The sequence below is a fragment of the Protopterus annectens genome, chromosome 10.part0, assembly GCF_019279795.1.
Source record: "Protopterus annectens isolate FY-2018-M chromosome 10.part0, PAN1.0, whole genome shotgun sequence".
NCBI lineage: Eukaryota > Metazoa > Chordata > Ceratodontiformes > Protopteridae > Protopterus > Protopterus annectens.
This window is the reverse complement of record NC_056744.1, coordinates 1,095,170,071-1,095,195,003: the sequence shown is the minus strand read 5'-3', so window position 1 is coordinate 1,095,195,003 and position 24,933 is coordinate 1,095,170,071. Positions and strand designations below refer to the sequence as shown.

Sequence of the window (24,933 nt, the reverse complement as noted above, 5' to 3'; positions counted from 1 at the left end):
GCACATCAAATAGTCTCTCTAGAAATGGTAAGACAGACTGAACTATGACCATCCAAAATTTTGTCTGACAAATTTGTTTAGGATACTGAGGTCAGGATTGGCCTCCAGTCCCCTGTCTTATTTGGCACTGAAAAGAACCTTCAGTAAAATCCAGATCCTATGTGGTCTGGTAGGACTGCTTGGATGACACTTTTTAGGAGCAACTTTTGTATTTCTTGAGCTGCTGCTTTCCTTTGACAGAGTGGAATGTCAGGAATATGCCTTAGTGGACTTGGTTAAAGATTAAAAGGTATGTGATAAACTCTGGTAATTATAGTCTGCACCCAAAAATTAGTTCTTGTTTTCCAGGCAAGGTGATTCAGAGAAAAATCATCTCCCAACTACTTCCAGAGGTAAGTAATCACGCCGGTCTTCAGGAGCGCTGATAGGGCTGTCCAGAGAAAGGATCTCTGGATCCTGGATTACACAGACCCCCTCTGCCTTTGTAGGGGCATCTTCCAGATGAGTTTCCCCCTCTGACCCGGGAGGGGGGGGTAAACTTGCCATGCGGAAAGGACCCTGGGATTTCTTGTACCACATCTTTCCACTCCTCTAATTCCTAGAGTAGGATCGTTGGGGGGTGGAAAAACGCATGTCCACAGCAGACAGGGTCTCACAGCCCTTTCCACACCTGGCTAAAGTGCCTTTTACCTTTGGGCCAAAAAGAGAAGAGGCCTCCACAGGAGCTTTGAGAAAGGAAGACTTAAAAGGGTCCACAAAATCACATAGGTGCATCCAGGCATGACATCTCATGACAGCGCCTGCATCTGCTGCTCTAGCCGCCCCTTTGGTAGTACGAGAAATCAACCACATGGACAAGTTAGATACAGATTCCAGGGTAGCAAGCTGCTAGGCAACTTTGTCACGTACTTAATCAGAAACTGCTCCTGCTAAGGTTAGTTCAGAGATTAGTTCTCTCTGGAGCCAGGTAAAATGTGCCAAGTAATTCAAGGACTGAATGGCAAAGGTCGAAGAGTATATCCGCCTCCCTAACCTAATTGCCGAGACTCCCTGTTTGGAGGATGGACAGTAGGGCTGTCCTTGGCGAACTTTAGTGGCCACTGCCACCACCATAGTGTCTATTGGTAGGCCTTTGGGCCAGTGTGGGTTGTCCTCTGGTGGAGAAAGAATTTTGTCTGATCTCCAGGGAATAGGTTCAACAATGTCGGGATTCCTCCAAGCGCACTGCATGATGAGGTGAACTAAGTCATCTGCAGGCGGGGTCACTCAAAAAGTAGAGGGTCTAGCACAGAAAGCCTGCAAGAATACAGACTCCTCAGAGGAAGGGTTGGTGGGATTCCTGCCTCCTTGATGCTTTAAAATTTCCAGTACGTCTCCAAAGGAGAAATCCTCAGGGGGTGACCATGGGGAGCCTTCCCCTTCATCATAGTCTGTATCTTTGGTAAGGGATTCCTCGGGGGAATCCACATGCTTCCCCTTGCATGATCTCAAGTGGTACCCCCTCAGTGGGACATCTGAGGAGGACTCTGAAAAGTGGGTACCTTGTGGAAGGATATCTTGAGGTTCCCGTGCTCGATGTCCCAGAGTAGTGGACTGTGTCAGCTGCGGTTCAGAGGACAGATATATATGGGTCTCAGGCATGAAGGAACCAGCTGTAAGCCTGCAGAGGCAGGTGCCCTCTCAGTCACCTGGGAAGCGGGCCCGCCCGAAGAAAGGTGGGATCCCGGAACAGAGAAAGACAACCTCAAGACTGGGGTCACACCCTACTCTGACAAACCCACCCCCAGGGAAGGAGCCACAAGAGGGCTTGGTGCCACCAAGACAACCGGAAGTGTAGTAGATGGCGCCATAGAAAAAATAGGAGCCATACTAGGGGCCACAGTGCAAACAGCCCGGTCATGATCCAGAGGATGGCTCAGCTCAGAGTGAGTCGATATCATTGAGTAGACTCCGGAGCCATGGTAAGGTCTACCAAAGGAACCAAATAAGCCGGTACCAGGATAAACAGTGTCGGGGGCTCTGATACCTCCAAAGAGGTCAAAGGGGAATATATGTCAGAGTCTGTGGAGAAAATTCCTCAGCTCCGGGTGGGAGGGAGGATTTGGAAGGAGTTGGAATTCCTCTGGCCGCTGACAGCTGAATAGCTGACCCACAAGTCTCACTACATCGAATTCCGAAAGGCTCCTGGAGGAACGAGTTGACATATCCAACAGAGAATCAGGGCATTCTAGAAAGGGACTGCACTGTTGTCCAAAAAAGGGATCTGCGGATGGGCAGTATTGGGTCCAAGGTAATATTTCACCTTTTGGCACCGTGGTCAAAGGACTAGTAAGTTGCATTGGTGGGGGTAGTGACCGGAGTTGGGAATACTATTGTTGGTTCCAAAAGGGGCATCTGTACTGTAGCGGTAGTTTATACCATAGAAGATAAAGTTTTGGGTGGCTCAGTAGTCACGAGCAGTACCACAGTAGGTCCTTGAGGCAGTGGTGCAGAGGACAGTACCATAGTTGATGGTTGAGGCCCTGATACAGAGGACGACACCGTAGAAGAGGTTTGAGGCCCCAGTGCCAACATTGCTGGTGTCAATTTAGGAAGTTTTGCTTTTGGTTCCATAGCTGTAACAGATTTTCAGTCACTAAAATGTGGAGAGGAAGGTACAGACTGGAGTTTTTAGGAGACCCTTGAGTATCAAGTTATTTTTTTCTTTCTGTCAAGGTACGGGCGCTCAGGCCCTTACATATGTCACATGGGGGTTGAACTTTCAGATGCGGTACCCCGAGACAGTAAACACAAGACAAATGACCATCTGAATTTGGCATTTTCCTGCTGCACTGTTCACACTGCTTAAAGCCGATTGTTGATTTTTTATCACCCATCATCAAAAATAAACCAAACACTTATCCAACAATATGTCCGAAGCAATCAACAAAATATGAGGAGGGTTTTTTTTCTTTTGTTACCAACAAAGGTAAGAGAAGAAATATCCAACAGGTAAAGAAAGGGAGAAAAGAGAGTGGGGGATACCAGCATGATATTGAAAGTTACCTCAGAGGTAAATGAAGGCCTGTACCAGCAATGGTATGAAGAATACCACAAAACTTGGTAAAGAAAAGGAAGAAAGTACTCCAACAGGTATGCAAGGAAAGCAAACTTTAAATGATTACTAAAGAATTATACATTTTTTATTTATCTTGTGAAATTGCAAGTAGTATAAAGTTTTAAATGACTTAGCTTGAGAGGTGGCCTGACACGTCTTGACACTATAAGCAGCAAACGAGATCTGAGGTGATGCAGGGAAGGGCAGGGGCACGGTATGCTTAGCTCGAGAGTTTTTTGGCTGGTGCGAGCTTGTTATAACGGCTGAATCTGATCCAAGGACGGAACCAATACCCATCAGTAATGCATTAATGAAGATTAACATCATCAGATGAAACTATATTTAATGTACAACTCACGTAAATGAAAAATGTTAACTGTTTTCTATTAATGCAACATGTGTTGTCTTAAAAGACAATTTAATAAAGATGTTAAAAAAAAAGGTAGGGCAAAATTGGGAGCAATGGAGAGTTTAAAAGAGAAGAGCAGCACTGCCTTTATTTGTCCTTCTCCCAAAATACCTTTGGTATTACTTGCTATCTGCTCCCTTGTTTTCCAACCTGGGACTTAAGGAAAGGCAGAAACAATGACTTCCAAACTACTCCAAATGGTGGTCCACAGTCCTTTTATCTGCATCTGGTAGCTTCACTGTAGTTCCAAACACAGCTGGCACCTCTACTGTTGTGGGATGGGTTAGACATTTACTTCTGGACACAGAAGTTTGCTCACAAAACATTGACAATTATTTTTAGAGGGCATTAAGAATATATGGGAGAGAGTGGAAAAAGAGGTTGCAACCTTACAAGCAGGTTAAAAGTAACAAGATGCATTTTGACATTACAGATCTCTCAAACAATACTACATTCAGACAGCCTAAAACTGTCAACTTTCAGATGTCAGTATTTAACAGTACAAAGAAAATCAGAAGAAAATGTAATGTAAAACATCTTAAATTTAATGAAAGACAATATTAACTCAACACACTGAACTGCCCTCAGGGTAAGAAATTGTTTTCCAAATGATGGGCAGGGTAACTTTTTCAGGTTAGAACAGAAAATTGAAGAAAATACCACTTTCTTACTAGAAAGTGGAGAGGAGCAAAGGCCCAAATAATCCTGAATTCCCAACATTTGATATACAATCATGTCATACTTTTAAACACATTATTCTAGGATGGTGTCAGAACTGAACCAGCTGAGAAGTTCACTTAAGTTATATTGCTATCCAGTGCAAGCAACAACAGCAACTCACCAATTCCTCTAAGTAAGTAAGATTTTCAATTCCCTCAGGAATGCTTTCCAATTCATTGTGCTGAAGATAAAGGGTCTTAAGCTTTCTTAAACTCCAAATCTCTTCAGGTAACTCTTTTAATTTGTTATGGCTGTCAACATTAAAATTACACGTTACATGGATCCATCACATAATACTAGCAAAGCATGCATGTTCACATTCTAAAGTTTTATTTCTTCAACAATCTTAACAGTAATGAAAAAATAACAGAAGTAAATGGCAATAATACACCACAAAATGCCTCTCCAGAAACTGAAGTATGGTAAATTTGGTAGCACGCTTTTTTCTCAAATTGCTCTGCCTCATAACTTTAAATGATATTTAACCTGGCATTTAACACAAACTTTGTGATAGTCATAGTCAATCACATTGTGGGCAAAAACGTAAAAATACACAAATGCTCATACCTACAGATCACGCAAAAAGAGTACTTTAAAAAAAGGAAAGTCTACAGAAGCTCAGCCTTCTCTCAGCCTCATTTAATGGACATATTTGCTGTCGCTAGATCTAGCTCTAATCCTCAGTAACTGGAAGACCATCCTAAAATGGTAAAACTTCAAACAAAATTATTACAATTTTCCTTGCAAATTTCTATCTTCAAATGAAAAATATTCATACTACAAAGGGTGCAGCCCAAGTTGAAGACAAAGTTAAAAGAAACACTTCATCATCCCTTCACAAAAATCTGTGGATAGGGATACTTCTTTCAAACCAATAGTACTTCACTCAAAGGGGGACTTGTGAAGTAGGTTCATTAGTACAGTTTCCAAAAAAATTACAATAATCACTGAAAGCAAATAAGCTGAAGCAAAAGCATGCTGATAAAACAATGGGCACCTTCAAAGCTGAGGCAACAGAACACTGATGTCATACAGGACATCCCTATCAAATAAAGCTGTTCTCATGGATGCATATCCAAGATGTAGTGTTTCATGCAAGTATACACAGATAATTAAGTTGTAACAGCACTGTGCGACACACAATAAGCACTTACTCCTCTAGATGATGTGGTATCACGACATATGATGGCACACACAAAAAAAGGAAATTAAAAGGTTAAAGTTACAAAACAACAAATGCTGAAAAAGTTGAACTTTAGCAGCCAACTAAATAATATAGATTTGCTTATCTATTCATCTCTGTAAGCATGTCTGTGTCAGGTTTGTTGACATGCTTAGTACCACTAGGCTGCTAGCCTCTTTTCATGGGAGACCAGAGGTGGTTCATATAGACTAATGGAAATATGGCCAAGGTACAGAGGAAGTTACCCAACTCTTCATTATATATAGTGGGGTCTTTTACATCCACCAGAAAGTACAGTTTTGTACCTACCATAAATGTAGATGTTCGAGTGTATACACTGCTGCAGTCATTACACTAGGGTTATCCTGCCGTCAGGCAGTTTTCCCAGTCGGCCTGAATTCCAAAGTCTTGGTCCGGCGTCGGTTGCTGTCACCTCTTCCCTGACGTCAGTGCGACAGGGGTATTTAAGATGCAGCAGACACCATTTTTTCAGTTTTTCTTGCCCCAGATGTCAGGTGCCTCCAAATGGGTAGGCAATTCAAATTGCTAATAAAACATAGATAGGAAAAGCAAACAACAACTTTTAGTTACCAGCAAATACTCCCCATAGGTAGTAAAGGATAGAAGATATAGGTACGTACCAGCAAGTAAGAGGGGAAGGAGAGAGGGTAACCTGGACTGCAGCAGTGTATACACTCTTAACATCTACATTTATGGTAGGTACAAAACTGTACTATGTTCATCATGTTACACAGCTGCAGTCATTACACTTGGGTAGAATCCCAAAGCTGAGATAGGGTGGCTGGTTCTATAAGGCATTACGTGTGGCTATAAGGCCCTTCAGCACAGCAGTGGCGAAGCCAGCTCTGGATTTAGAGTATAAAGGCAGATGGCAATGCTTGGTGAAGGTATGTACAGAGCTCCATGTTGCTGCTTCCAAAATATCCTTGGTAGGCACTCCTCTGAGGTAGGCAGTTAAAGTGGCTGTTGCCCTGGTGGAGTGAGATCTAATGCTGCTAGGCATAGGTTTCCCATGGTGTGTGTAGCAGAAACGTATGCAATGTCCTATCCATTTTGAAATGGTCAGTTTTGAAATGACTTTTCCCTGTGCTCCTGCAGCATAAGCTACCAGTAATTGCTCAGATTTTCTGAAAGTTTTTGGTTTTGTCCAAGTAGAAGCATAACTGCCTGTGAATGTCCAAAGAATGCAGTAGTCTCTCCTCTTTAATCTGTGGTTTTGGATAAAAAGTTGTCAAGTGAATAGTTTGGTTTAGAGCCACACTTGAAACCACCTTTGGCATAAATGTAGGGTTAGTTCTTAAGGACACCCTGTTCTGGTGGAAAATGAGGAAAGGTTCCACTGCCATTGGTGCCTGTAATTCTGAAACTCTTCGAGCTGATGTTACTGCCAGGAGCAGAGCAGTTTTCCAAGAAATATATTTTAATTCTGCTGTGTTAGCTGGCTCAAAGGGAGATAAAGTTAATTCTTCCAAAACAAAGTTGAGGTCCCAAGTTGGAGTAGGTGCTCTACAGGGCGGTCTTATGTTTTTAGCCCCTCTGAGGTATTGTTTTAGCAAAGGATTAGAGAAAATTGGTGGATCCGTGTTGTAATGGGCAGAGATGACAGAGGCGTGGATCTTGATGGATGAAAAAGAGAGGCCTTTGCCCAGCATCTCAGTTAAATATTGTAGAATCTGAGGAATGTTTGGGACAAGAGGGTCAAGGCTGTGAGCCTGGTTCCAGGCACAGAATCTCTTCCATTTATCTGAATAGGCTTTCCTGGTACTAGGCCTTCTGGCCTCCAGAATGACATCCATAACACCTTTGGAGAAAGGCATTGTTTGCTTGACTAAGGAATTTTCCATGCAGCTAGGTTTAAGGTCTTTGGCGGACTGTGAAGTACCTGATTGTTGTGCTGAGTCAGCAGATGTGGGATTTGAGGCAATATCAAGGGTGGTTCTTATGCTAAATTCTTTAAGATTGGGTACCAGTGCTGGCGTGGCCAGTCTGGAGCAATCAGGATCATCTTTGGCTCTTCTTGCCTGGCTTTTATGAGAACCTTTGGAAGGAGAGGTAGTGGAGGGAAAGCGTATACTTGTAGGTTTTTCCTGCTGAATGAGAGGGCATCCACTTTCCATGCTTGTGGATGGTAATTCCTTGTGCAGAATTTCTGTAGTTGGCAGTTCATTGGGGATGCAAACAGATCTATGTCCGGGCTCCACCATTTCTGTGTTATCATTCTGAATATTTGTGGGTTCAATTCCCATTCGTGGGGATCCATGATGTTTCTGCTTAAGTCGTCTGCCAGTGTGTTTTTCTCTCCTGGCAGGAATTGTGCTTATAGATTAACTTGATAGTTTAGAGCTGTGCTCCACAAGGTCATGGCTTGTCTGCAGAAGGGGTAGGAGTGAGTGCCCCCTTGCTTGTTTATGTACCACATAACTGTGGTGTTGTCTGTCTTTAGTAATAGTTGTCCTGGATGCAGCAGGTCCTTGAAAGCTATAAGGGCATTTTGTACAGCTAACTTCTCTTTTTGATTGATGTGAAGATGCCTTTGTTCTGCAGGCCAGTTGCCCTGAATACATTTTCCTGCCATGTGTGCTCCCCAGGCGTAATCCGATGCATCTGTTGTCAGGGTTTGCCTGGCTGTGGGTTGAGTAAAAGGCTGTCCCTTGTTGAGGTGACAAGCTTGAGCCCACCATCGAAACTCCTGTTGAAGGCAAGGAATTAGTGGCATAACTGTTTCCAAACTATGACAGTGTTGAGACCAGACACTCTTTAGGTACCATTGTAGTTTCCTCATATGCAGTCTGGCATATGGAATTAGTAGTATGCCGGATGCCATGTAACCCAAGGCCTGCAGAATTTTTCTTGCAGGGAGTTGGGTTTTTGTTGCCATCAATTGAAAGTATCGAGTCAGCTGTCCTTGCTTGTCTAGCGCGAGATAAGCCATCTGGGCCATTGTGTTCAAGCTGGCACCCAGGAATAGTATCTCTTGTGAGGGCACTAGTTTTGATTTCTTTTCGTTTACTGTGTACCCCAGGCAACTTAATAACTTTTTTTTACAAACGCCAGATGCTCTAGAAGAATGTCCTTGCTCTCTGCTTGAATCAGGCAGTCGCCCAGGTACGGATAAATATGAATTCCTTTCTGTCTGCAAAATGCAATTACTGGTGCCAGGCACTTTGTGAAGACCCTGGGCACAGTAGACGAGCCAAAGGGCAGTGCAGAGAATTGATAGTGCATTGAACCTGCTACGAATCTGAGGTATCTTCTGCAGTTTTGTCTGATTGGAACATGCAGGAATGCCTCCTTGAGGTCCAAGTTCACGAGCCAAGCTTTCTTGCCCAGCATGGGAAGAAGCTGCTGTAGTGTCAACATTTTGAATTTCGGAACATCCAGATAAGTGTTTAGAGAAGAAAGATCCAGAATAGGCCACCAGGCTTTGTCCTTTCTGGGAACCAAAAAGAGTCTTGAATAAAATCCTTGTCCTTGCTCTTGTGGTGGTACCTCTTGAATAGCTTTCATTTCCATGAGTGCTGTAATTTGTTTTTGAGCCTCTGCCCATTGATTTGGTGGCAGATTTGGCATTCCTTTTAACCTTGGCAGAGTGTGAAAGTGGAACCTGTAACTTTGAGATACAATGTTGAGAACCCATTTGTCTCTGGTGATCCAATGCCAATTGTGATAGAAAAGTGCCAGTTTTCCTCCCAAGGGGGCTACCAAGAGAGAGTTGTTTGGCAGCTGTAATGGGAAGTCACTGAGGCTGTTTTTATATGGTTGGGGGCTGTCTTCCCCTTCTTTCCAGCCTGGTGCACCCCATTGTCGAGGCCTGTAAGGACCTTGAGGTTGACCTCTACCTCTTGGACATCTGCATCTGCCCCTTTGAGGTCTGTCTTTAACAGGAAAGGACCAATTCTTTGTTGGCCAATTTCTGCTAAATCTTGGTGGCTGAACCTGTAAGAAATCCTTTACCGTTTGCATAGATTTTGCCTTATCCTCCATTTTCTTTAATACCTCTTCTGCCTTAACTCCAAATAACACATCCTGCTGCAAAGGTGCATCCAATAATTTTGCTTTAACATGATCAGGTAACGTATGTTCTTTTAATCAAGCATGCCTTCTAATGACAGAGCCTGTAACTGCTGCTCTACAGGAGGCCTCTAAAGAATCAAGACCACATTGCAAAGTATGCTTTCCCACTTGCTCAGCTACATGCAATAAATCCTGCATTTCTTTAAAATTAGGAGGATCTGAATCTGGAAGCATTTTTTGTTTTAACTGAGACATCAAAAATTGCTGATATTTTAGCATGTGAAACTGACAATTTAAGGTTCTCATTGCTAAGGTTGCAGATGTAGATACTTTCTTTCCCCATCTGTCCAATGCTCTGGAATCTCTGTCAGAGGGGACTGGATTTTTTGCTTATGAGGCATTAATCCCTTTGGGTCCCTGAGAAATAGTTTCAGGGTCAGCAACCGGGCTTTTATACAGAAATTTGTGAGTGTCAGGGACTCTGTAGTATTGGTCAGGTTTAACTGGGGCTGGAGGTAAGGAGTCCGGATTTAAGCTGGATTCAGTATACGCATCATCCACAATGTCTAACACTGGCGGAATAGCAAGGGGTCTGTGTTGAGGTAATAAAAGGAAGTCTCTGAGCCTTTTCTTGGATTCAGAGTAATCCTGGCCTTCCCAATGGAAATGCTCTCTCATGGTATATAAGGTTTCCCCAAAGGAGTAGTCCTCAGGCAGAGGGGCTGATGGAATTGATTCCTCAGCATCAGAGTCCTCATAAGGGGGTAAAGAATATCCTAGGTCTGAGGATAAATCTGAAAAAATGGACACCTGGTCGGATGAGTCAGTCTGCATCCCGTCTGGGCCTTTTATCAGGAGGGGGATGGGACCTCCTGATCAGAGTGATTAGGTCTTCGGCCATTTTGAGCATTTGTTTCTTAGGCATGGAGGCCTGTCCTGGAGAATGCTGTATTTGTTTCTTTGTCTTTAAAGGAGGCTTAGACTTAACAGGGGGTTTTAATGGTTAACTGAGTAGGTCTGAAAACACCCTCTGAAGCTTTGGGTTGCTCAGCTACTCCGGATTCCTCTGAAGGGTTAGCCACGGCAGGCTGAAAAACTTGTGCGCCTGAAGGCCCAGCCATCTCCACGTGGGAGTCGGAGGCAGCCTGTGGTTCTGTAGAAGTGGTGGTCAGGGGCTGCGAAGGTGCCTCGCTGAAAACCGGAGAACCAGCGACCGGTCTAGAAGAGGCCTCATCGTCAGGTTTGGTTCTTGGATGCCTTTGTCTTTGCGCTTCTTGTGTATTCTGGACGTCGGAAGTTCCAACGGCATGGTGTAATTAAATATTCTGCCAAAATAATGTCGGGCGAAATCAAACCGACATTTAATAGTGCGCTTGTTAAACCTAGCACAAAACCGACAACCAGTGACGGCGTGGTCTGGGCCTAGGCATGGGATACAATAGGAATGTAAATCCTTATGAGTTATTTGCTTCCCACAAGAAATACAGTTATTAACTTTTACTGACATTGGTCTGAGGCAAGAAAAAGTTTCCCCAACAGGGTACTTAGCTTTGTAGAAGACTTTGGTTCTGGATTCGGAACGAAAATCTCAGGAGTCGGCCAACCGGCACTTGCGAACTGCTTTTGCTTCGTCACCGTGCGGCAAGAAAGACTGAAGAAAATGGCATTGACTGCATCTTATATACCCCTGTCGCACTGATGTCAGGGAAGAGGCGACAGCAACTGACGCCGGACCAAGACTTTGGAACACAGGCCGACTGGAGAACCGCCTGACGGCAGGATAACCCTAATGTAATGACTGCAGCAGTGTAACACGAACATCTGTCATCAACTCGGGCAGTCTTGGGAAGGAGCATGATGTCAGGTACTCTGCCCTAATTGCCAACAGTTCAATTCTGCCAACTACAGACATTAGGTTTGTGTATGTAATGATGTATGTACGCACGTGTGTGCGTCTGTGAGCGTCTGCATGCAAGTATTTGTCTATCTTTGTTAATTGAATAGTTGGGCTGGTCCTGGGACACCTTTTCATTCAAGCATGATTATATTACAGTGTGTTAAGGCCAATTCTAAAAACGCGAACATACAGGTTCCATTCAAGGCAAGCATAAGTACAGAACATTGCTTCCTAAATTCTACAGTACAGCATAACTTAGCAGTAGTACGCTTTTGTATAGTCATGAAGAAATTTCAGCTATTAACCGAAACTAGTATTTGCTGAATGACTACTGTGCCATAATCATATGGTGAAAAAAATCTGCTGGCAGAGAGAGACAAAGTGAGTAGCAGTAGTGCATCAGATATTGCACGGACTAAAATAATGAGTTGCGAAACTCTTACAGGTAAGGAGGTATAAAGTGATTATAAGATGTGGACTGTTAATGGTGTTCTGAGAATTCAGGCTTAAATATGTAGGAATATGTAGCGGGGATTGTCCCATGCTTTGGACATAACTGAATTTATATCTATTTTTAGATGAGATTTTATTTATTTTCCAAATTATTTTCGTGCTAGTGGGTGCATTTTTCCTGAAAGTTTTCTCCTATGGCCAGGTTTTGAAGGATTATCTGTGGAATGTAATCAAATAGGCCATGGGGGTACTAAGGGGAACATTTAATTTTTAATTTGCTTGAAAAGGATGGGTAGTATCTGTTAAATAATAATTTAAATGTGAAGCAGTGTGGCACGAGCATTAGTTGGAAGCCATTTTGCTATCTGTAGATAGTTGCAATGGTGTGCCTATGACCTAGTTGTTTAAATCTGTAGATGTTATTTGCAGTAGATTAGATTACATTTGTATTTTGGCTTGATTGTAGGTTGGTGATAGCAAGGGTGTGTTTTGTTCAGGACTCTGTATGAGGACATTGACGGCCAGTGCCTACCCAGCCTGTGGTGTGAGATGAATGGATATGCAGTGTATGTGGCTATGAGCTGGGTGTTTACTTTTGTAGTAGTAAGATCTCGGTGCACTTTGAAGGTTTGTGTGAGATTGAGGGTTAGTACTATGTATTTCTATTGTCAAGCCATCTGTAGGAGGGTACTGTCAGCAGTTACTCACAGACGTTTTTGTTTGGATGTACCAAGTAAAAGGACAAAGGCTGTCTTGGATGTACTAAGTGAAAGGACATGTAATATTGATTCATAGAGGAAAGAAAATGTATTAACAACAACTCTGAACTGTACTAGAGGTGTTGAAAGGATAATCTCTTAATCTGCATTGCCACTAGGAGAACAGCTGTTGTTGATAGTTCCTCGTATTTGGTTCAGAAGGAGGGGTCAGTTTGCAAACTTAAGTTACTAGCAAATTAGCAAACAGACTTTTTTCTCTCTGGTTTACAATTCTGATTCAGTTTTGAATAACTGATTGGGCAGTCACTAAATTTTGATATAGCAGGTAATCTTGATAGGTGCTTATTTTTACTGTCCCACTTCCTTATATGCCTAGATTGGTATCTTAGCAAATTTTTCTGTCAACTCTAGTACTAGTTTTCTTTTTTGCAGTGTCATCCTGCCTCTGAAAGCATGTCCATTGCTTCAGAAGTACAGGTTTATCATCTTATGGATTATATATTTGAGGAGTTTTAAAGAACAGATTAAAAAAAACGTTTTACTCTATTTTGAACTATTATTTAAGAACTGAATACTGTTTTGTGCATTATTGGAAGACTGATTGTAGGGTCTTATAAACATTTATTTATGTTGCTGGACATTTTTCTGTTTTGGCGTTATCGCCTCACAGCAAGAGGTTCTCCCGTTCGATTCTCGGCGGGAGCGCCTTCTGTGTGGAGTCTGCATGTCTTTCCCGCGGTCGAGTAGCATTTGAAAGACATGCGTGAATGGGCGTGCCTTCGTTGAAGGTTGGGTGCCGAGCTGGCACCTCAGCACCGTAAAAATCTACTGCCAATCATTAGCGGACCGGAGTTCTGCTATGGCGAACCCTAACTGGGAAAAGCCGAAAGAAAAACAACCACCAAAGCAATGATTACCGTCCAATAAGTCCATTTCCTGCCAGAGGTAGAAGCCAGACAACATCCCACATTAAAACTAAAACATCAGATCTTTTATAAGTATGTGTCTCAGTCATCTTGGTCCGTCTTAGAATGGATACCAGAAAACTGAAAATCATCCAGGTCTGTATCATGTGAAATGTTAATCAAAGATGAATGAGCAAAGTCAGCATTAAAAAAATGTTACATTAGCACTATATTCTTAGAATTAGAAGGTAAAAACAATAAACTGTCATTTTAAATAACTCCGTTGGAAGAAGGCTTAAATTATCTGTACGCTGGGAAAATTTTGATAACAGAAATCACAGTCTCTGACAACACAATCTCCAAAACAAGCATAAAAAACTAGCGAGTAAGCATACTCATTCTAGGCAAAACAAAAGAAAATTCACTAAAAATTGTGCCTAAACCTTATTTTATGCAGATACAAAAATACATGGGGGAGAATGATGATCTGACTAGGTCATTTTTGACATAACAAATATGAACCACCTAGTATAACAAAAGCAGCACTCTTGCATAAAAGTGCTTTCCAAGATGGCTGGACACTGAAACAGCTTAACTTCAGCTCTCCCAGCGTGAAAAAAAGTAACCAAAAGATGGGCCAGAAACTTCACTATTAGTAAATTCAGTTACTGGCTAGTTAGTAAGTACACTGCCTAGATGCCAGCAAATAAACTAGAAGAGCCTGAAATAAATCAACTAGAAATGGTGAAGAGAAGACACTGACTGGGAAGAATCTTGCAGCTGTTCAACAAAAAATAATTCAAGCTCCAACTTTGGTGCAAGACATGGCTTCCAGTAATCTAGAGGGAAAAAAAGAAGTCAAATGTACTCAGAGCTGATAAAAATAAACAAAACATTGAAGGATTGTATCAACTCAAATAACTACAGCTTCTTCTATTTTTTCAACCCTTTTAACCAATATTCAGATGAGCTGATAAAAATCCACCAATCAGATGTTAAAATGAAAAGTTGGCGAAGGAGGAAGCTGCTCAAAAAATAACAAACAGAAAAAAGCACGTAGGGAAAATCTGATATTTCTGCTGTAGCAGAGAAAGTAGAAGGAACAGACTATTAGTTTTATGAAGGCTCAAATAAGCAACTGGACTGGTAATTCCACAACAGATGGGTTAATTGAAAAGAAAACATGTAATGCTTCAACCTCGCCATGAAAAAGCGACCAAGATATGTATTAGTAAAGATGCAAACCTACCAGTAGAAAGAACTGATCCTGACAAACCTGTGGCAAAACAGCAATGTATTAAAAGTTGCAGGCAGCAGAGTGCTTGTGGAAAATGATCATTCACTATGCACCAAGCAAGAGAGAAACAAATGTATTCCATCAATCAGGGAATGTCAAGATGTAGGTGTGAGATTCAAGTTGTTATATCCAGCTGTTTTCAGAACAGTTTTTACTGGAAGATGAAAGTCATTTCTTTGATGCAGAACAAGCTACGAAGAAAATGCAAAAGTCATCAAGCAGAAAGGGACTCTCTCATTCTTATGATGATAAAGCACATGGAGAGACTGCCAGAACCTTTTCTACTGTTCCAAAGGAAGATTCTTGAGACAGAGAAAAAGCACAGGAGTTGACCAGAAGAAAGTACTGTGGAATTGAACCAGATTCAAGAGTTAGGAGATGCAGACAAACAGGAAGACGATCAGCAACATGGAAATTGGTCAGAAACTGCAAAGCATCAATCATGTTTGTTGAATACAACTGTATAAGAATAAGTGGAAAGAATGGACTTTTGTTGACTTTGTTAAACTTGTGAGGAACTGTGAAATATTTGCCTCATTTAATTAATGTTTGATGGACTCTGAGGGGAACAGAAAGGATAAAGGTAACCAATTAAAACATCTTTTCTATGAAACTTTTGACAATATACACTGCATATTTTACAATAAAGTATTTTTAGTCGTTCTTGGATGTGAAAGTTACTAAAGAATGCAGATGCCTTTTTCTCTCTTTTTTTTGGTACTAAGAAATGTAGGAATGACAGCGTAAATGTGAAAAGATATACAAAAGCAAGTTTAAGTTAAAACACTGTAATCTTGAGTTACTGAGGTAGGGGTGGGGGATAAAAGTACACAGATCATAATATATGTAGAGCTGCTAAGTTTTCTTATTTTTACATAGGTGAATGTCTGGATTAAAACCCTTGGCTTAAGCTAACAAATGTTAAGTGGAGATAAGTAAATATGAGAACAAACATGATGAAAAGTTTTCTTTTAGCAATAAATGTTTCAGTTTGTCTATCAGGCTGCAGAGGCCTATATATTTTCTTTTTTCTATTACATTTTCGTGGATGCAAGCAGACAATAGGCAATAAAAGACAGAACACTGGTTTCTTCAAGGCTAAAAGTTAATTATTTCTGAAAGTACGCAAGTAGTTTTCACACCTGTTGGAAGGGAAACGTACACCAATTGGTGTAAGTAGAAGCACAGGCAATAACATGCATCATAACATCGATAACATCTATTTCGGGTTATTTAGGGCTTGTGTTAGCAGCTATTTGGCACAAATGTTCCTATTAGGAGGGTTAAACTGAATTACTTGAACATGTGCATAGTTGTGTGCACTTGTATCACGTTATCAGGTTAGGGGTGTGTGTGTGTGTTTTTTTTTTTCTCGAGTGTTTTACAACAAAAAAAAGTATTGTAAAATATGCCATGGGTTCCAATGCTGATTAAAAAAAACTCTATAAAGGTTTAACCTCCCAAACATTAAATGAATGCATGTACTACAAAAGCTGGAAATAGACATTTAAAAATACTACCATATATAACCAATGGGAATAATGACATTATATCATAATGGCAATACTTCTCATACTATCTTGGGATGTGAATGGTCTCACAGGTACAGACAAAAAGGAAAGAACACATAAGAAATGCAGAGTGCAAACAGGAGACACATTTGGGAAGTAGTGAGCATGTGAATTTGTGCATTTGATAAAGAATTTCAGGATGCATATTATAAAGGAAAAGAAAAGTAGTTATATAAACTGCTAGAGAAGCTCCACTAGTGACAGAAGAAGAAAAAAAAAATGACAATGGCAGATTTGTAGTAGTAAGGGGCTACTGGCAAGCAATGAGGATTATGCTGGCATGTATTGATATTCCATCTAAAAGTGCTATTTTGGAGTTTAAAAATTTGGGAGAAATAATCAGTTTTCAGCAAGGAAAAAAGTTGCGTCTTACCATAACGTTCCATCTGAGTTGTTGATGATCTTCCAGTCATCACTGATGGGTTCGGTTCTGAGCCCTCGGGAACAGAGTCAGCCTTATACCAAGCTTGTGTGCACCAAAAACTCTTGAGCTAAGCTGCTACCCACAATGCCCTTTACTCAGTTACCTCAGATAGAGTTTAAATGCAACATACAGCAGAAGAAATAAGTCAAAGGCCATCTCCGCGCAGAAACCCTAAGACACCACAAAGACCCAGAAGATCCGCCAAGAACCTTTGGAGGGGGTTGGTGTGAGGGTGTGATGACTGGGAGATCAACAACTCAGTTGGAATGTTTTGGTAAGACATAACTTCGTTATTTGAAGTTGTCAATCTTCTTCCTATTCATCACTTGGAGAACCTGGGTGGCCCTTATGGAAGAACATTCCTGAAAATCATTGCACCAAAGGCCACTCTTCCCCTGGAGATCAGATCCAATTTGTAATGCTTGATAAAGGTGTGGGGCTTAGCCCAAATGGCAACTGCACAAATGTCATCCATGGAGGCCCTAGAGTGGAAGGCAACAGATGCTGCAATAGCCCTAGTTGAGAGAGTTTGATTTGGCCAGGCTTACATCCCTCCATAAGTGAATATGTGAAGGCAATGCAATCCCAGAGCCATTTACACAAAGTAACTTTCCATACTGCACTTCACATTCTAGGACCCGCAAAGGAGATGAAAAGCTGGTCCGACTTGCAAAAGGATTTAGTTCTGTCCAGATAGAAATGTGATTGTCTATGAGCATCCAAGGAATGTAGGCAGTATTCTCCCTTGTTAGAGTAATTTGGGAAGAACACAGGGAGCTCAATGGACTCGTTAATCGAAAAGTCAGAAACCACTTTGTGGAGAAAGGATGGATTAGTACGAAGTGATACTCTGTCCTTATGAAAGATCAGATAGGGGCTCTTGATACATAATGCTTGTAATTCAGAAATTCATCTGGCTGAGGTTATATCCACCAGAAATAAGGATTTCCATGACAGGAATTTTAGATCACATGTCACAGCCAGTTCAAAAGGGGGCAGAGAAAGACTGCAGAACCCAGGACTGATTCCATGCCTCCACCAGTTGCCTGATGGGAGGCCTGCTGTGGAAAATACCTTGAGGAACATCTTGCAAAGGCGAGAGGAAATGAGCGGGACTCCATCTGAACCGTTATGGAAGTTGGAATGGTGGAAGCTGACACCCCATTGTCAAACAGTTCAGCTAGGTAATGAAGAATAGAGGCTACGGGGGCTGAGAACGGGTCTAGCTTCTGATTATGTGACCAAATAGAGAATCTTTTCCATTTGCCCCTGTAACGTTTCCTGGTGGATGGTTTATGAGAGACCAAGATAATATGTACGTGTGAAGAGAGGGTTTCCTGTCTGGCAACTAACAGAAGTGGAGAAACCAAGCTGTCAGCTTGAGAGTGGACAGATTAGGGGGAGTCAGCCCTTGTAGGTAAGATATGAGGTCCTGACAAGTGCCTACGATCCAAGGAGATTGTAACAGATGATGTCGGAGGAAGGGAAACCATACTTGACGAGGCCAGAACAGGGTAATGAGGATCACTTTGCTTCTCAACTGAATAGCTTTTCTTAGAGCAAGGGGGATCACAGGAATTGGAGGACAAGCATAAAGGAGACCTGTGGGCCAATCGTTAATTAAAGCATCTCTCGGTGACTCCCCGAAAGGGGGAAAGAAGGCAAAGTAGCTGCTGCATTTTGTGTTTGAGGGGGAGGCGAAAAGGTCGCAGCATGGCTGGTCCAACGGCTGAAAATTTCAGCCACCACACTCGGGTTGAGAGACCACTCATGAGGATGGAGAATGCTTCTGCTTAGCCTGTCCACAATCACTTTGGAGCTCCCCGGGATATGCGTTGCGATCAGAAAGTGGTTGGAAGCTATCACCCACAGCCAGATTCTCATGGCTTCACGACATGGGGGGTAGAATTTGGTCCCTCCCTGTTTATGTACCAGACAACGGACATGTTGTCTGACTGGACAGCAATCGTTCCAGATGGAAAGCTTGCAACGCCAAAAGCACCACTCAACCCCAGGACATTGATATGCAAGCTGACCTCTACTTCAGACCACGCGCCTTGAACTGACTTTCCCTGGAAGTGGCCCCCCCATCCCATCAGGGAAACATCTGTGGTCACCATGGCGCTGGGCTGGGGAGCCTGGAAGGGGCGACACATAAGATTTTTGTCTGTACTCATCCACCAGAGAAGATCTTGTTTGCAAGTGCTGGTGATGAGAATCTGTGAGCTCAGGGGGTGAAGATTGGGTATCCACTAGGCCTGAAGGAGCCACTGTAGTAATCTCATGTGTAGTCTGGCTAAGGGAACAAAAGGGATGGCTGCAGCCATAGACCCCAGGGCTTGGAGAACTTCACTTGCAGATGCCTATCTTCGACAGAGTATAACATGAACCTGTGCCCTTAATATCTGAAGCCTGTGAAGAGGAAGAGAGACCAAGCTTGACTGGGTGTTGAATATTGCCCCTATGAATCCCAATTGTTGTGAGGGTTGAAGGTTGGATTTCTCCCAATGTATGGCGATGCCCAGTGACTCCGCTAGAACTAGGGTGTAGCGGAGGGCCCTGACCAGTAGACACTTGGTGGGAGTGGAGAGGAGCCAATTGTCTAGATACGGAAACACCTGGAATCCCTGTAGTCTCAGATGAGCTGCTACCACTGCAACGCACTTCGTGAACACTTGGAGCAGTCGAGAGACCGAAAGGCAGGGCTATGAATTGGTATTGATTAGCTCCCAACCGGAAACGAAGGAGGCTCCTGGAGCGCTTGTCCATCTTGATATGGTAATACACATCCCGGAGATCTAATGAGCACACCCACACACCCTCCCGCAGAAAGAGAAGGATGGACTGAATCGTGATCATGCGGAACTTGGGGTCTGAACTACCGATTTGTTTAGTTGGCTGAGATCCAGAATGGGCCTCCAGTCCGCTGTCTTCTTTGGCACCAAAAAGAATCTTGAGTAGAACCCTGATCTGCACTGATCTGGGGGGACCTGTTGGATGGCTCGTTTTTGACATAGCTTTCATATTTCAGAAGCTGCCTCCTCCCTTTGACTGGGTAGAACATCAGGAATGGATTTTGGAGGTCTTTGATAAGATGTTAGGGGAATATGGTAGCCTCTGGTAATGATTCTCTGCACCCACTGATAGTCTGTAATAGAGAGCCAGGCAGCTTGGTGCAGAGAAAAAAAGACCCCTGACTGCTTCCAGAGGAAAGCAGTCAGGCAGCGCTGATACGGTCTACCTGAGAAGGAATCTCTGGAGCCCTGGTTCCGGGGACCCCCTCTGCCCTGAAAGGGGCATCTTCCATTACTGGAACCCCACTCTGCCTCTGGAGGAGTCCTCACCACGTGCATCACGGAAAGGACCTAGACACTTCTTGTGCCACATCTTCCTGCTCCTCTGATTCCTGGAGAAGGAATGCTGAGATTTGGAAAAGTGTAGGCCAACGGCAGACAAGGTCTTCATGTCTTGCTCACACCTGGCTAATGTATCCTTGACCTTAGCACCGAACAGAGCTGATAGTTTGATAGGGGCATTTAAAAAGGAAGACTTGAAGGAGTCCTTGAGGTCACAAATGCGCATCCAGGTGTGGCGTCTCATGACTACGCCTGCACCCGCAGCTCTAGCTGCTGCTTCGGTTGCATGTGACAGCAACCTCATGGATGAACTGGATATTGACTCTAGGGTGGCAAGTTGGGAAGCAACTTTATCTCGTGTTCCATCTGATACTTGGCCCGCAAGGGTTCAGGAGAGTTCAGAGATAAGATCTCTCTGGAGTGTTGTAAAATCTGCCAAAAAGTTCAGAGACCTAACTGCAAAGGTTGCGGATGCAAAAACTCGCTTCCCTAACCTGTCCACTGCCCGGGATTCTCTGTTGGGTGGGTGAACAGCAGGACTCTTGTCCGCAAGGTCCTTTTTGTGGCTGCCACCACCGCCATAGCGTCCACTGGCAAACCTCCGTCTAGACCAATGGGGTTGATCCTCTGGAGGGGAAGAGTACCTTGTCTGATCTCCTGGGGATGGCCCGAACGGATTCTGGGTTCTTCCACACCCGCTGCACGATTAGCTTAACCAACTCATTGGCAGGGAGGTCACCCAAGAAGTAGAGGGGCAAGATTTAAAGACCTAGAGGAACACAGATTCCTCTGAGGAAGGATTGGAGGGCTTCCAGTCACCCCTCTGTTAAGATTTCCATAATGTCTCCAAAGGAGACATAGTCAGGGGGTGACCATGGGGATCCTTCCCCATCATCGTAGTCCGTATCTTCTGAGAGAGACTCCTCTGGGGAGTCCATGCATTTCCTGTTACACGCCCGTTTCCAGGGGGGGTTCTTTGGTGGCAGCATCCGAAGACGACTCGGAAATGGAAATACCCCGGACAGGGGTCTCCTGGGCCTTGTGCTCTTGGAGTCCTGGGAGGGTGGCCTTTGACAGCTGCAGCTCAGAAGGAACTTGGGGGATAATTGACGTAAAATTGCTAGAAGCAAACACCCTCTCCATCACCTGGAAAGCGTCACTGCCCGAAGAGGAGTGGGAGCCCGGAACCGAAGATGACAAAAATCAGAACTGGGGTTACACCCCGTTCCATACGGTCTGCCCTGGAAACGGAGCCTCAAGCAACTTCAAGGCGGTAGTCACCCTCGGATCCGAAGCCAGGACCGACAACACAGTCAGAACAGAGACCGGAACCGGAGGTTCCACCCCCCCAAGCATGAGATTGAGGGAGGGTGGGTTCCGATGGAACTGATACCCAAAGTGGCCTCGGAGCCTCAGACACAGTCGTTGGCACTGAGGAAAGGGGTCCTCTAGAAAACATCGGATATATGAGCCTTGGAATCGAGGGACCCAAGGAAGGAGAGTATGTAGGGATCCTCAGAGTAATAGACCCAAAGTCTGGTGTGGGATAAGGTCTAGGCAAATTTGAAATTCCCCTGGCAGTCAGCAGCTGGTCAAAAAGGCGCACCAGATCCAATTCTGAAAGGCTCCTGGTGGATCATACCGATGCCCCTGAGGGGGAATCAGGCCGGTCCAAAAAGGGGGCTGCAGGCTTTTCCAGCAAATGGGTCCACAGACAAGTATCGGGTCCGTGGTGTATCACAGAACGGCACCGATTCCAACTTAGAAACTGGCAACAATGGTATGGTAACTAAGTAAAGGGCATTGTGGATAGCAGCTTAGCGCAAGAGTTTTTGATGCATGCAAGCTTGGCATAAGGCTGACTCCGTTCCAAGGGCTCGAAACCGAACCCATCAGTGATGAATAGGAAGAAGATTAACAACTTTAGATTATTACTTGCAGGTGAGGACCGGAATTTGATTTGCAACAATGAAAATATATCTAGGAGGCCCTAGAAGGGAAAATATAACAAGAGGGGATTGATTTCTGAAGAAATTTATGAAAACAGTTGGTATGAAAGGTGTGAATTCCATAATACAAACTCAGAATTTACATATTCCCCAAGTTACAATAACTGGACTAGACTTGAAAGAAATTATATATTTCTCAGGAACATGTGCATTTAGTTCAGAACTCTGATACACATCCAATAACTATAATGCAAGGTAATCAAGTAAAGATGAGACACTGGCGCTTCCTCACCTACCTATTAAAGAGAGATACATTTAAAGAATAGGTAGTGGAAATTATCCAGGAGTTATGGAGTTGGACAGAAAGTATTCCAGAAGTTATAAACTAGTGAGTGGGATAAAAAGAAAGTGAAGTTTAAAACCACATAGAATTAAAGGATACGATTAAGAAGTAAGAATTTACAGTGGTTGGCAAAGTCTCAACTATTACAAAATAAGGGGAATTGCACAGAGCAAGAAGAGGTGCAATTACAGAGTGCAAAAGAGAAAAAAGGGAGAACCTGTATAATATGCATGAGTTTAGAAAGATTGTTATTAAGAAGCTGTTTTTAATTACTCCAGCACACAAAAACTTGGCACAACTACTTAAGCAACAAAAAGCAGAAAAGGCCGTTACCAAACTCAGGAGTTTATAACAAGCAAAGTAACCGGAGATTCTGTAGAGGTATTAGAGACTTCAAAGATTTTATAAAAATTTGTATAAAGCAGAGACGTGGAAATCAAGAAAACACACAAATGGAAATATTTATGAAAGACTTAAACATGTCAAGGTTACATGCAGACGAGGCTCAAATTTAACAGTTACAATAGGAGGAGATGAGATAAAAATGGTAATGTACAACCAATCTGCAAAAAAAAGTCTCCAGGAACAGATTGCATTCCAGAAGTCAGGAAGCTAGGAGGTAAGCGTGATAAAGATCTGGAAGTTTTTTTTAACAATATTTTAAAAGGAGGGGAGGCACCAACATCCTGGAAAAAAGCTGTGGTGACTAATACCTTAAGCCTGTAAAAACTCATCTGACCCAGTTTGACATAAGCCCATTTCAATTTTAAACCATTATAAAGTGCTTGTCTATAATGGCTGAAATTTTAGCAAAGATGATGCCAAAATTGACAGATATAGACCAATGTGGTTTTGTGGAGGGGAGTCCAACATTTGACAACATTAATATAACAATGACAATCTAGAAGGAGGCAAAATATAAGAAAATATCACAGTTACTGGTGGGTCTCTAACAAAAATCATTTGACAAAGTAAGATAAGATTTTATGAGTCGGGCAAATGAAGCATTTACATTGCCCGATACAACAAGGTTAATTAGTAGGATATATGAAGGATCAGAAGCAAACATCAAAGTGGGAGGGTTCTTCTTTGACAAGTTGTGTTTAAACAAGGGAACCACGGACGTGTTTCCTCTTCCCCCTTTTGTTATTTGGATTATATTTGGAACAACTGTCAAAGGAAACAAGGGACTCAGAAATTCAAGGATATAAATTGGTATGGTGTTCAAGGCGGCTTTATTTGCAGATATTTTGTACCTGATGAAACTAGAAAAGGCCATTGCAGTGTATATTCTGAGACAGTTCTGTTTTTTTTTCGCATATAAAATTAATGAAGATAAAAAGAAAGGCGACACATATAAATTACGTACCTACATATGAATTGGGTCAGCAATACCTACATTTACAGGGACGTGATACAATGAAGTATTTAGGAATATGGATTAAAAAAAGATTCAGTTGTGGCAGCCAAGGGACACATGGGAAGAGACTAAATAAAAGACAATACAAAAATTGAGAAACTATTAAAACTCTTATTTATGAATATGGATCCTACAATACAAGTAGTGAAAGTGTTTTTAGTCCCTTTAGTCTTGTATATGGGCCAGGCACACTTATCAACTCAAGGAAAACCTGTAAACAAAGAATTGAAAATTTATCCAAGAGGACAACAGTTAAGTGGGACAAGTTCGTCCTTCCAAAAGAAAAAGGTAGTTTAGGTTTACTTGATTTGAAGGGAAATGTTAAGAGTTATACAGTTAACGCTCTTGTACATAACACAAGCAGAAAGCAACAATTCAAAAGTGGAAAGGGATGATGAAAGCAGAGAAGTAATTCAAGAAATAAGGAAAGAATGGGGATTTTGGACACAGAGCCTTAAGGAGAACAACAGTAATACAGAATTTTACATTCATAAAAGTAGCAGAAAGTATACTAAGAACCTAGTGAACACAGGAACTAAGAAAGGAGATTCTGCCAATAGAGAGGACTGCAATTAGGGGTACAAAGAACAGACAGAGGGGGATGCAATTTACTGGAGGAAGATGGTAAAGGAACCACTGTATTGGGAACAAATAACTAGAGAACGAAAAGTAATAGAGTGGGAAGAGGCCAAGAAGACATTTGGATTGCAAGCAAGTGACTGCATTCCCCATTAGGGATTGGTATCAGAGTACAGACAAAGAGAAAGGGATAAGAATCTTAAATGAAAGACCTGCACTGTTTCAGTTTTTAAATGAATCTAGAAGAGAAATTACTACTAAAAAAGGGATAATCAGTGAGCCATATAAAATATTATATGATAACTAAAGGAATTAATTATAAGACATCAGAAAAGACTAAGGAGACAGATAAGCAATTCACAAAGAAGCAATGGGAGGAAATGTGCATCTCTCATACATATGCAACACAATCTAGAAGACTTAGTATTTTTGCCTGAAGTATTTCCATAGATACTTTTATACTCCAAGCAGACTTCAAAGACTTTTCTTCAAGTAGCTGGCAAATGTTGGAGGTGTGAAGGGGGAAAAAAATAGGTAAGTGGGAACATATCTTTTGGGAGCGTAATAAGTTTGCAG

The 24,933-nt window shown here is 42.5% G+C and overlaps 1 protein-coding gene across 1 annotated transcript in view; it reads right to left on the bottom strand.

Annotated features, from left to right (window-relative positions):
- LRRC40 (leucine rich repeat containing 40) overlaps positions 1-24,933 on the bottom strand; it is a gene marked incomplete in the record, with an annotated part of 881,899 nt that overhangs the window by 739,394 nt on the left and 117,572 nt on the right. The window contains 1 exon segment of the mRNA XM_044085837.1: positions 4,348-4,477. Within this exon segment, the coding sequence (XP_043941772.1) occupies positions 4,348-4,477 (130 nt within the window).